The sequence below is a fragment of the Girardinichthys multiradiatus genome, chromosome 20 (genome assembly GCF_021462225.1).
Source record: "Girardinichthys multiradiatus isolate DD_20200921_A chromosome 20, DD_fGirMul_XY1, whole genome shotgun sequence".
NCBI lineage: Eukaryota > Metazoa > Chordata > Actinopteri > Cyprinodontiformes > Goodeidae > Girardinichthys > Girardinichthys multiradiatus.
The window spans coordinates 24,491,072-24,503,230 of NC_061812.1; the positions used below are offsets into that span (position 1 = coordinate 24,491,072).

At 40.3% G+C, this 12,159-nt stretch overlaps 1 protein-coding gene across 2 annotated transcripts in view; it reads left to right on the forward strand.

The window, feature by feature from the left end:
* The window catches only part of rab44 (RAB44, member RAS oncogene family), a 28,766-nt gene that overhangs the window by 13,187 nt on the left and 3,420 nt on the right, over positions 1–12,159 (forward strand). For both annotated transcript variants that reach the window (XM_047346767.1, XM_047346766.1), the window contains 6 exons: positions 4,405–4,478; positions 4,603–4,734; positions 4,816–4,897; positions 6,460–6,574; positions 11,796–11,894; positions 12,007–12,083. In XM_047346767.1, coding sequence (XP_047202723.1) covers positions 4,405–4,478; positions 4,603–4,734; positions 4,816–4,897; positions 6,460–6,574; positions 11,796–11,894; positions 12,007–12,083 — 579 coding nt within the window. The remainder of the gene's footprint in view (positions 1–4,404; positions 4,479–4,602; positions 4,735–4,815; positions 4,898–6,459; positions 6,575–11,795; positions 11,895–12,006; positions 12,084–12,159) is intronic.

The window sequence follows — 12,159 nt, forward strand, 5'->3', positions numbered from 1 at the left end:
CACCAAAATTGGGTTAAGAACTGTCTAACACATTATTAAAAACTGGAAGGATAATGGGGACCCATCGTTTTCGAGGAAGAAATGTGGCCGGAAAAAAATCCTGAACAAATGTGATCGACGATCACTTAAATGTTTGGTGAAATCAAATCGAAGAAAAACAACAGTAGAACTCTGGCCTATGTTTAATAGTGAAAGTAAGAGCATTTCAACACACACAATGCAAAGGGAACCCAAGGGATTGAGACTGAACAGCTGCATAGCCTTAAGAAAACCACTAATCAGTGAGGCTAACTGGAAAAAAGGGCTTCAATTTGCTAGGGAGTATAAAGGTTGGACTCTGGAGCAAAGGAAGAAGGTAATATGGTCTGATGAGTCCAGATTTACCCTGTTCCAGAGTGATGGGCACATCAGGGTAGGAAGAGAGGCAAGTGAAGTGATGCACCCATCATGCCTAGTGCCTACTTTACAAGCCTGTGGGGGCAGTGCTATGATCTGGGGTTGCTGCAGTTGGTCAGGTCTGGGTTCAGCAACTGTATGTGTTCAAAAAATGAGGTCAGCTGACTACCTGAATATACTGAATGACCAGGTTATTATCAATGGATTTTTTCTTACCTGATGGCGCGGGCATGTTCCAAGATGACAATGCCAGGATTCATCGGGCTCGAATTGTGAAAGAGTGGTTCAGGGAGCATGAGACATCATTCTCACACATGGATTGGCCACCAGAGTCCAGACCTTAACCCCATTGAGAATCTTTGGGATGTGCTGGGGAAGACTTTGTGCAGCGGCTCTACCGTCATTAATGCAAGATCTTGGTGAAAAATTAATGCAACACTGGTTGGAAATAAATCTTGTGACATTGCAGAAGCTTATCGAAACAATGCCACAGCAAATGAGTGCCGTTGTAAAGCTAAAAGCGGTCCAACAAAATATTAGAGTGTGTGACCTTTTTTTTTTGGTGGAGACTTTTTCTTTGGCCAGGCAGTGTATGTCTTAAACTTTTTTATCCTAATTTAGTCTGTCTGAGCAAGGACTCCACTTTCTGTACCATTTGCTCTTTGAGTGCAATCGTTTATCACTTTTCTGACAGCTCAGCTCAGAAAACCAGGTTAATCTGCCAACCGTAAGAAAAAACTCAGTAGCATCCAACACATGATATGAAACTGAAACTACACGAAAGAAAGGCTAAAGATATTTTGGCACATCAAGTTTGAACGTTTAACTCACATAACAATATCTGTATGAAGCTTGCTTAAATATGATAGAAAAGCTCTTCTGTAAACGCACGTTAATAATACAGCACCCTTCACATGTATTAGCAACCTTGTTAAAGGTGTGTAAAACAGATAAATTAAGAAATAATTAATGGCAACATCTAAATTGTTTAGTTTTAAAAGACTGATAACTTTTTTTTCACCTCCTGATTTTAAATCAGACTAAACAAACATGTTTTAGATTTAGATCAATTTTCAAAATTTATCACAGTGAGACTGTCCTATATCACTTCCATGTCCACATGTGTATAAAAAATCAACCACCTAGGCATGCAGACGGTTTCTACAAGCTTTTATGAAAGAATGGGTCAATCTCAGTAGATCAGTGAATTCCAGCATGGTACTGCAATAGGATGCCACCTAAGCAACAAGTCCAGTCCTGAAAATTCCTCCCTCCTATTCCACCATCAACTGTCAGTGGTATTATAAAAAAGTGGAAGCGATTGCCATGAAAGTAGGCCAAGTAAGGTGACAGAGCAGGGACAGTGGATTCTGACGCGCATGTTGAGCAGAGGTCGTCAACTTTTTTCAGCGTCAATCACTACAGACCTTCAAACTTCATGTGGTCTTCAGATTAGCTCAATAACAGTGTGTAGAGAGCTTCATGGAATGGGTTTATATGGCCAAGCAGCTGCATCCAAGCCATACATCACCAAGTGCAATGGAAAGTGTTGGATGCAGTGGTGTAAAGCACGCCACCACTGGACCATAGAGCTGTGGAGGCAGGTTCTCTGAAGTGACAAATAGCGCTTCTCTATCTGGCAATCTGATGGATGAGTCTGGGTATGGTTGTTGCCAGGAGACTGGCACTTGACTGACTGTATTGTACCAAGTGTAAAGTTCAGGGAGGGGGGCTTAGCCCCATAGATCCAGTGAAAGGAACTCTGAATGCTTCAACATAACAAGGAAATTTGGACAATTCCATGCTTCCAACTTTGTGGGAACAGTTTGGAGATGGCCTTTCTCTTCCAACATGACTGTGGACCAGTACGCAAAGCAAGGTCCATAAAGACGTGGATGAGAGAGTTTGGTGTTGATGAGCTTGACTGGCCTACACAGAGTCCTGACCTCAACACAACACCTTTGGGATGAATTAGAGTGGAGACTGAGAGCTAGACCAACATTAGTGTATGACCTCACAAATGTGCTTCCCAGGAACATGCTCCTAAACCTTGTGGACAGCCATCCTAGAAGAGTTGAGTAGTTATAGTTACAAAAGGGTGCATGAATGTCATATTGAACCCATTGGAAACCCTGTGGAATAAGAATAGGATGTCACTTAGTCAAGTCAAGGCAGGTTTGGCTATATATACAGTACAGACCAAACGTTTGGACACACCTCATTCAAAGAGTTTTCTTTATTTTCATGACTATGAATATTGTAGCTTCACACTGAAGGCGTCAAAACTATGAATTAACACATGTGGAATTATATACTGAACAAAAAAGTGTGAAACAACTGAAAATATGTCTTATATTCTAGGTTCTTCAAAGTAGCCACCTTTTGCTTTGATTACTGCTACGCACACTCTTGGCATTCTGTTAATGAGCTTCAAGAGGTAGTCACCGGAAATGGTTTTCCAACAGTCTTGAAGGAGTTCCCAAAGATGTTTAGCACTTGTTATATTTTCAGTTGTTTCACACTTTTTTGTTCAGTATATAATTCCACGTGTTAATTCATAGTTTTGACGCCTTCAGTGTGCAGCTACAATATTCATAGTCATGAAAATAAAGAAAACTCTTTGAATGAGAAGGTGTGTCCAAACGTTTGGTCCGTACTGTACTGTATATATATGTGTGTATATATATAGTGTTGGACAATGAAACTGAAACACCTGTCATTTTAGTGTGGGAGGTTTCATGGCTAAATTGGACCAGCCTGGTAGCCAGTCTTCATTGATTGCACATTGCACCAGTAAGAGCAGAGTGTGAAGGTTCAATTAGCAGGGTAAGAGGACGGTTTTGCTCAAAATATTGAAATGCACACAACATTATGGGTGACATACTAGAGTTCAAAAGAGGACAAATTGTTGGTGCACGTCTTGCTGGCGCATCTGTGACGAAGACAGCAAGTCTTTGTGATGTATCAAGAGCCACGGTATCCAGGGTAATGTCAGCATACCACCAAGAAGGACGAACCACATCCAACAGGATTAACTCTGGACGCAAGAGACGCTGTCTGAAAGGGATGTTCGGGTGCTAACCCGGATTGTATCCAAAAAACATAAAACCAGACTACACCTTTGCCCAAATCACAGCAGAATTAAATGTGCACCTCAACTCTCCTGTTTCCACCAGAACTGTCCGTCGGGAGCTCCACAGGGTCAATATACACGGCCGGGCTGCTATAGCCAAACCTTTGGTCACTCTTGCCAATTCCAAATGTCGGTTTCAATGGTGCAAGGAGCGCAAATCTTGGGCTGTGGACAATGTAAAACATGTATTGTTCTCTGATGAGTCCACCTTTACTGTTTCCTCACATCTGGGAGAGTTACGGTGTGGAGAAGCCCCAAACAAGCGTACCACCCAGACTGTTGCATGCCCAGAGTGAAGCATGGGGGTGGATCAGTGATGGTTTGGGCTGCCATATCATGGCATTCCCTTGGCCCAATACTTGTGCTAGATGGGCGCGTCACTGCCAAGGACTACCGAAATATTCTTGAGGACCATGTGCATCCAATGGTTCAAACATTGTATCCTGAAGGCGGTGCCGTGTATCAGGATGACTATCTGAAGCAGCAAACCGGCTGGGTGCACCCTGAATAGGTCTCCAGTCAATCACAGGGCTCATCAAATAAACCAATAAAACAAATTAGGTTGGAAGGTATAAAACCAACTTGTTCCAAAATAAGGATATCAATGAAGGGTTTACATCTAGGTTCTCATTCAATAAAATAAAGATAATGGTATTGGTGTACCCTCTTGATGGTATTTTACTTCTGGGTATCAACAATATTGTCAGTCTTCTGTAACATCTAGTTGTTTTATTAAAAACATTCGGATTTCTGTAAATTGTCGAGTATCTTAAAACTTCATGGTGACAACATAAAACATTGCAGAATTGTCAATGAGATGAAATTATCATGGCCTGTTTAAGTCAAACCTGGATTGAAAAATATTTGTTTCATAGGGAGAATACACAAGAGAAGCTTCTCCATGGTGCTATCCGCTTGGATCAAGAAAGTGGGAGTCACTTTTCATTTGGTAAACATATCCACAATTCTTTTACATAATGAAGGGTTATAGACTAGTTGTAGACCTGAAAGAAAAACAAGATGTAGACAATATACATTAAGACCAAAGTGAGCTCTCCTTGTCATTTTATCAGGTACTACTAGTGACACAGATACATCAAACTGTTACAATGTGGTGATGATTGGAGAGAGCTGCGTTGGAAAGACTTCCTTCATGAAAAGAGCTCAGAGTGGGAAGTTTTCTTTAGAGTTGCCTGCCTCTGTTGGTAAGATCCTGATACTTCAGATTACGCCCAAAAATATGTGTCTCAATATAGAAAATTAAATCACCCGCAAATATTTTGCAGGTCTTGATTCCTGCAAGTGGACTGTGGTAGTAGATGGAAAACCTATGGTTCTACACTTATGGGATACAGCTGGACAAGAACGGTAAGTTTCACATTAATTATTGTTTAAAGTAGAAACATTACAGGAGAGGTTCAATGAAAATAGGGTTATCTGATACCAAAAAGAATTGGACAAAACATGTCTGCTTTCATTAATATTTCAGGTGAAATTTAAGCAGAAAGCAATTTTATAGCCAAGAAAATTGTAATATTTGTTCATCTTTTTGACAGTGAAATAGTCATTTAGTTTATATGTTTTTTGCGGATCTGGAGAAGACCTGTGAATATGTCCCCCTAGACTTTTTTTGATAAAGCGGGAGTAAGGGCTCCTAAGGATGCTATGAAAGGTCGTCCAGTTCCTGTATAATCAAAGCAAGAGCTGTGTCCACATTCACAAAATTCGGGTTTGTTTCCTTCGTAAGTTGGACTCTGCTAGGGTTACCACTTGTCACCAGTTCTGTTTTAGTGTTCATGGATAGGATTTCAAGGTGTAGTCATGGAGAGAACGGTGTCTGGTTGGAAGCCTGAGGGCCGCCTCTCAGTAACAAATGGTGTGGTTATGTTTGCGTCTTCAGCCGATGACCTTGAGTTTGACCTAGGGTGTTTGCAGCCAAGTGGGAAAGGGCCATGGATCTCTGGGGCCGTGGTTCTCAACCAGAAAAAAGTGACTGCCCCATCCAGGTTGGATCAGTCTCTTGCCAAAGCAAAAGAGTTGAAGTATCTTGTCTTGTTCATGGGTGATGGTTGGATGAAACACATAAGGGATTGACAGATTAGTGCTTTGTCTGTTGTAAGGTAGGTTCTCCTTTGATTTTGAGAAAAACTTAAGCTGAAAGGGTATTCTGAACGTTCACCACTCTGTCTAGGTTTCAACCCTCACCTATGATCATGGAATGTGGACAATGACCAAAAGAGCATTATCCTGGTTACAAACAACTGAAATTAGTTTTCTCTGTAGAGTGGATGGGCTCAGCCTTAGAGGTAGGGAGCTTTAAAGTGTTACAACAAAAGAAATCCATCATCCACATAGAGGAGAATTTATGTTTACAATGAACAGACAGAATGCCTAGTCATGGGTATGCAGGGAAATTATAGGGTAAGACAAAACATCAACATAGAAGGTACAGAGTGATATTCTGTTGTTTATTATGTCCTGATTGTTATGTTGACTGCTTCATTGTTTTAGGTAGTGGCTGTGGTTTTTCTGGGTAAACCTAGTTTCTACCTCTCTGGTGGTCGAGTACAGGTTTTCTTATTGTTCCAGTTTGAAAGCAGCACATTGTGTTCCAACATTTAAACAAATAACCTCCTTTAAATACAGATATGGTCACAGCAAGTGTCAAAACGTTGAAATTTCCTTCTTCACGTCAAAATTGTTTCCGAACTTGTCTAACAGATCTTTCCTTCTAATGCCTCAGAGTTATACATCTATTTTGTCATACGTTGCTAGAATGACTTGACTTCAAACAACCTGATCAATATGCATTTGGTAGAAGCAGTTCTGGATTCACATTTATAATTTTCTACTCTACTTGTGCAGAATTGTTGTCTCACTGTCAAATTTAAGAAAAATGTTTCTGATGATATTTCTAACTGTCTCTAAAGGTTTCACAGCATTACCAGACAAGTATTTCACAAGGCCCAGGCTTTTCTCCTGATGTACGACATCACTTCTTCCCAGAGTTTTTCAGCCGTCAGCTACTGGGCAGACTCAATTCAGGTAGGATTTGGCTGCCACCCTCTGCCACTGTTATTTCCTGTTTAACAGTTATTTATATTGCAAGTCTATGTGTGTTGTCATGCAGTGGTCAGCATGACTTCAATGTTGTTTTCTTTGGTGGCTTGTGGGAGAACTAAATGAAAAAGACTTTCAATGTTAGGGTAAAATATGTTCTTTCCTAAGCAAAACACTGTCTTAAATCAAAATAAATACTGTTCTTCTTGGTGAATACAAAGTTGTCTGTTCCATAAAGCATATACAGGGGTTGGACAATGAAACTGAAACACCTGTCATTTTAGTGTGGGAGGTTTCATGGCTAAATTGGACCAGCCTGGTAGCCAGTCTTCATTGATTGCACATTGCACCAGTAAGAGCAGAGTGTGAAGGTTCAATTAGCAGGGTAAGAGCACAGTTTTGCTCAAAATATTGAAATGCACACAACATTATGGGTGACATACCAGAGTTCAAAAGAGGACAAATTGTTGGTGCACGTCTTGCTGGCGCATCTGTGACCAAGACAGCAAGTCTTTGTGATGTATCAAGAGCCACGGTATCCAGGGTAATGTCAGCATACCACCAAGAAGGACGAACCACATCCAACAGGATTAACTGTGGACGCAAGAGGAAGCTGTCTGAAAGGGATGTTCGGGTGCTAACCCGGATTGTATCCAAAAAACATAAAACCACGGCTGCCCAAATCACGGCAGAATTAAATGTGCACCTAAACTCTCCTGTTTCCACCAAAACTGTCCGTCTGGAGCTCCACAGGGTCAATATACACGGCCGGGCTGCTATAGCCAAACCTTTGGTCACTCATGCCAATGCCAAACGTCGGTTTCAATGGTGCAAGGAGCGCAAATCTTGGGCTGTGGACAATGTGAAACATGTATTGTTCTCTGATGAGTTCACCTTTACTGTCTTCCCCACATCCGAGAGAGTTACGATGTGGAGAAGCCCCAAAGAAGCGTACCACCCAGACTGTTGCATGACCGGAGTGAAGCATGGGGGTGGACCAGTGATGGTTTGGGCTGCCATATCATGGCATTCCCTTGGCCTAATACTAGTGCTAGATGGGCGCGTGCGTCACTTCCAAGGACTACCGGACCATTCTTGAGGACCATGTGCATCCAATGGTTCAAACATTGTATCCTGAAGGTGGTGCCGTGTATCAGGATGACAATGCACCAATACACACAGCAATACTGGTGAAAGATTGGTTTGATGAACATGAAAGTGAAGTTGAACATCTCCCATGGCCTGCACAGTCACCAGATCTAAATATTATTGAGCCACTTTGGGGTGTTTTGGAGGAGCGAGTCAGGAAACGTTTTCCTCCACCAGTATCACGTAGTGACCTGGCCACTATCCTGCAAGAAGAATGGCTTAAAATCCCTCTGACCACTGTGCAGGACTTGTATATGTCATTCCCAAGACGAATTGATGCTGTATTGGCCGCAAAAGGAGGCCCTACACCATACTAATAAATTATTGTTGTCTAAAACCAGGTGTTTCAGTTTCATTGTCCAACCCCTGTATATACTCACATTAAAAGTAGTGGATGTTGTTATGGGTAGATTTATTTGTTAATAACTGAAATATACCTGTAGCAACAGACAAAGGTTTACCTAGGGTTTAGACTTAATTAAAGCCAAATGTCTTAAAGTGCCTGTGACCCACTTTACCTACAAATGCGGATATTGAAAGAAAACTAATATTGAAGGAATTGGGCAGTTATTGACATGATATAATTAAAGACGTTATAAAAGACAATTGTGACACAAAATAATTGGGGCCTGCCATAGCAATGCATAGGAGGCATTGAATGCATTGAAAGAGGGAATTTTTTAAGGAAAAATGATTTTTAACGGGCACTCACGGCCACAAATTTCGCTCTAAAGTCACCATTTTTGGTCAGTTTGTAGGCCCGGGCCTCTGCTTTCACACAATAACTTCAAAATTGTTCTAGATCTCACAGTTTTTTGTCAAAACCCCCTCGATCGCCAAGAGTCAGTAGTTTTCTGTAGGCCTTCTCCCATGTATTTTCAATGACAGTTTGACCAGTAATCCATGAGTGACACCATTTCTTTCCATCCTCCTATTTTATACTGTGAATGACATAGAGCTATGAACATCTCCATGATTGGGAACGAGGGATGGCTGTCACCAACAGTTCAAAAAATGTTCAAATACCTTGTACGGTTTCCCAGATATTAGACTTTGTGCGGGAGCATGTTCAAGCATTTTTGTCGTTTTCTCCATTTTCCCTCTCTTTTCACCCAGTGTTGTGTCTTTATTATTATATTTTCAACAAAAATGTGTTAATATTCTCGTTCCCCTGTCCGTTCTGATAAAAACGGTCCAAGAATGACATCGATCGCCCCTACGGATTCCGAGTTATGGTCAGTTGTTCGGGAGCATTCGCCTCCATGTTATAAAGCCTAGACCAGGGGAGACACAGAGAGAGGTGCTGCGTGAGTGAGAAACAGCAGGTGTCACGTTACACTGACGCTCTTTGCTGATTGGCTGATTCATTCCTCACTGTTCTATTTATAGCTCTGTGTATCTCCTACTGTATATGTCTGGATGTGATTCTGTCTTTCTTTCTGCCTCTCTGTGTCTCACACACACACACACACACACACACACAGACACACACGCATGGATTACTATCTTTCTGAGGACTTTGCATTGACTTTCATTGATTTTTATTAATTTCTATGCCTTAAACCTGACCCGACCCCTAACCCTTTGACCATCTTCATAGGAGGCAACTACATGGCGGCCATTTTGTGTGGGCTACTTAAACAGCATGTACTGCTGTTCCAACATCCACACAACAGTGATTGACCCTAAAGAGCAATTTCTTTCATCAACCTTCCATGCTTACTAATGATTTTTGAAAGCTGATAATAACATACACATTGATTTTAGAATAGCAAGCAGGTTCTATATAACTAATAGAAATAACCCAGACTTGAAAGAACAAACATGGTGGATTTTCAAAGTAAGACAAAACATGCTCTGCAAAATAAAAGCCTTTACATTTTAAACAATAGATCATTGCAGGACTGGGCTTCACATTACTGTTGGAGTTCACCCAGTGTTGGAAATAGGACTATGGGGGACCTTTGAAATAAGGCCTTCTGAAACTTTCAAAATAAAAGCTTCAACCTTCCATACTTACTAATGATTTTTTAAGCTTATAATAGCATTCATAATGATTTTTAAATAGCAAGCAGGATCTATATAACTAATGGAATTAACCCATACCTGAAGGGACAACCATGCTGGACTTTCAAAATAAGACAAAACATGCTCTTCCAAATAAAAGCCTTTGCATTTTGAACAATAGATCATTTCAGAACTGGGCTTCACACTAATATTGGAGCTCACCCAGTGTTGGCCTTTTAAAATAAGGCTTACTGAAAATTTCAAAATAAAAGCCTCAGTCTTCCAGAGTCACTAGTAATATTTTAAGCTGATAATAGCATAGACAATTAATTTTTATAAAAATAGCAAGCTCCGGTCCGAGAAGCACGCACCAAGAGGCAGGCCCCGTCTAAATTTCTTCCAAAATTTTCTAGTTTGATATAAAATTTTTGCAAGTCCAAAGTCACCCAGAAACGACGTCTAGGGATAAGTCTCCAGTCATTCATTGTGTGAGCGTCAATGATAAACTGTTCAGGTAGAAGCCTCGTTGCATTAAAAACAGCGTTAATATGGTGAAAAGGTACATTGCTGGTGGTGGCAGCAATACTATGACAAGGACTTCTCGGCAAACTGCTTCGAACAAGAAACCTCTGACTTCACCAGAGAAATTATGTCAGAGGTCAGGATATCTGACAGACGAAGGAGAATGTTGAAGCAGAGTCTATCTGATGTGAAAAGATTGGCAAAGAAAAGGTTGTTGCTGCTGTTGCTAAACAGAACAAGGCTCACTAGGTAAGAACACTTCCTTGTGACAAAAGTACATTTAAATATCGGCAGTTATTGTTAATAAAATAAAAAATCCAAAATTATTCCTTTTATTATTAATAATAATAATGCAAAATTATTATTATTATTGAATTAAGATAAATTAGACAGGCATATGATATATTTAAATAAATGTTTCTCTAAAGATTGTAACATAAAGTTAAAAAAAATGACACCAGTTCTTGAATCATCCCTTGTGTTTCCTGCTACTGCTCCGTGCGGCTCGCTTAGTCTTCGGTTGTTTCAGTCAGTGCCGTATATTTACTGTAACCCTGCACTGTATCTGTTCCAGTCCGGTCCGCTGCGAAACCTGGAGGAGCTCCAAAAATCATTTGCAGATCACGCAATAAAAGCCAGTAATAAATGCAGTAGCAAGTCCAAATCAACTCATTATGTGGGGGTTAAACCAGCTAAACTGCTTTATTTTTAAGTTTATGCATCCATATATTTTCATGTGTTTTGTTCTACAATATGTGAGTTCACTGAGTGCAGCAAAGATATATTTGTTGCTTAATTTGGTGGATTTAATGTTTAATTGCTTGGTTTATAATACCTTAGTTAACCCAGTTACTAAGCTATTGATCTATTGTTAACAACAGCTAATATATACCTGTGTATATATAAATATATGTGTGTATTTATTAATATAGCGAGATCTAGTCTGTCTAGTGAATTATCTTGAAATCCGGATGTTGTGCTGGTTCTGCTCCTGGTGGTCCAGTATGATTCATGCAGATTGACTCCGGCAGTGCTACCGGCATCCTACAGAAATAGACTCTGGTCAAATTAGATGGCTGTCCGCACGCAGCACTTGTGCTCTGCCATCTGATGAAAGCTGACTTTCTTCTCCTGACTCTGCTGTGTCTCTCTGTGATAGTAACTGAAATATATCTGAAGAAATATCAGATTCTTCAGGATGGCCAATGTAGCAGCAGTCAGTTTACGTGCCGGGGTTCCCCTTCTACGTCATAGAACAGCATAACAAAATCGCAACAGTGTAGTCTGGAAATGCCTTTTTAGTGAAATGTATGACCATATATCTCAACAACTGTTCATTTGAGTGGCATGAATTAACTTTTTAAAACACTTCCTCAATGTTTCCTTTCCATAAATGTAATTGGATTTATCATGAAAATTCGATGTTAAAGGCACTTTAAGTATTTGGCCCGTCCCTTGAGTTAAACTGATCTCCAAAAACATTTAAACTGCAGCTTAAATACTAAACAAAATACTCCATGTGTTGCAGGAAGCTGCTGTACAAGACGTAACTGTTTTACTACTTGGAAACAAAAGTGATCAAGCAAAGAGACAAGTTAAAACAGAACAGGGGGACATCCTTGCTAAGGTATTGTTTGGTGCAAAACACCTTCCCAGCAACTATTTCTGGCCATGTTGCATTCAATCCAATAACTAGTTGTGTAATGGAGTGACAGCAGTTTTTCTTCTTCTCTCAACAGGAATATAACTTTAATTTCATGGAGTGCAGTGCTGCCACGGGTGAAAATGTGATTGAGGCTTTGGAAACTGTGGCCAGGTAATACTCAATTCTAATTGTTTTGTTTTTTTAACATAGTTTTTTATAAAAGTATTCATATGCTTGAACTTTTTAA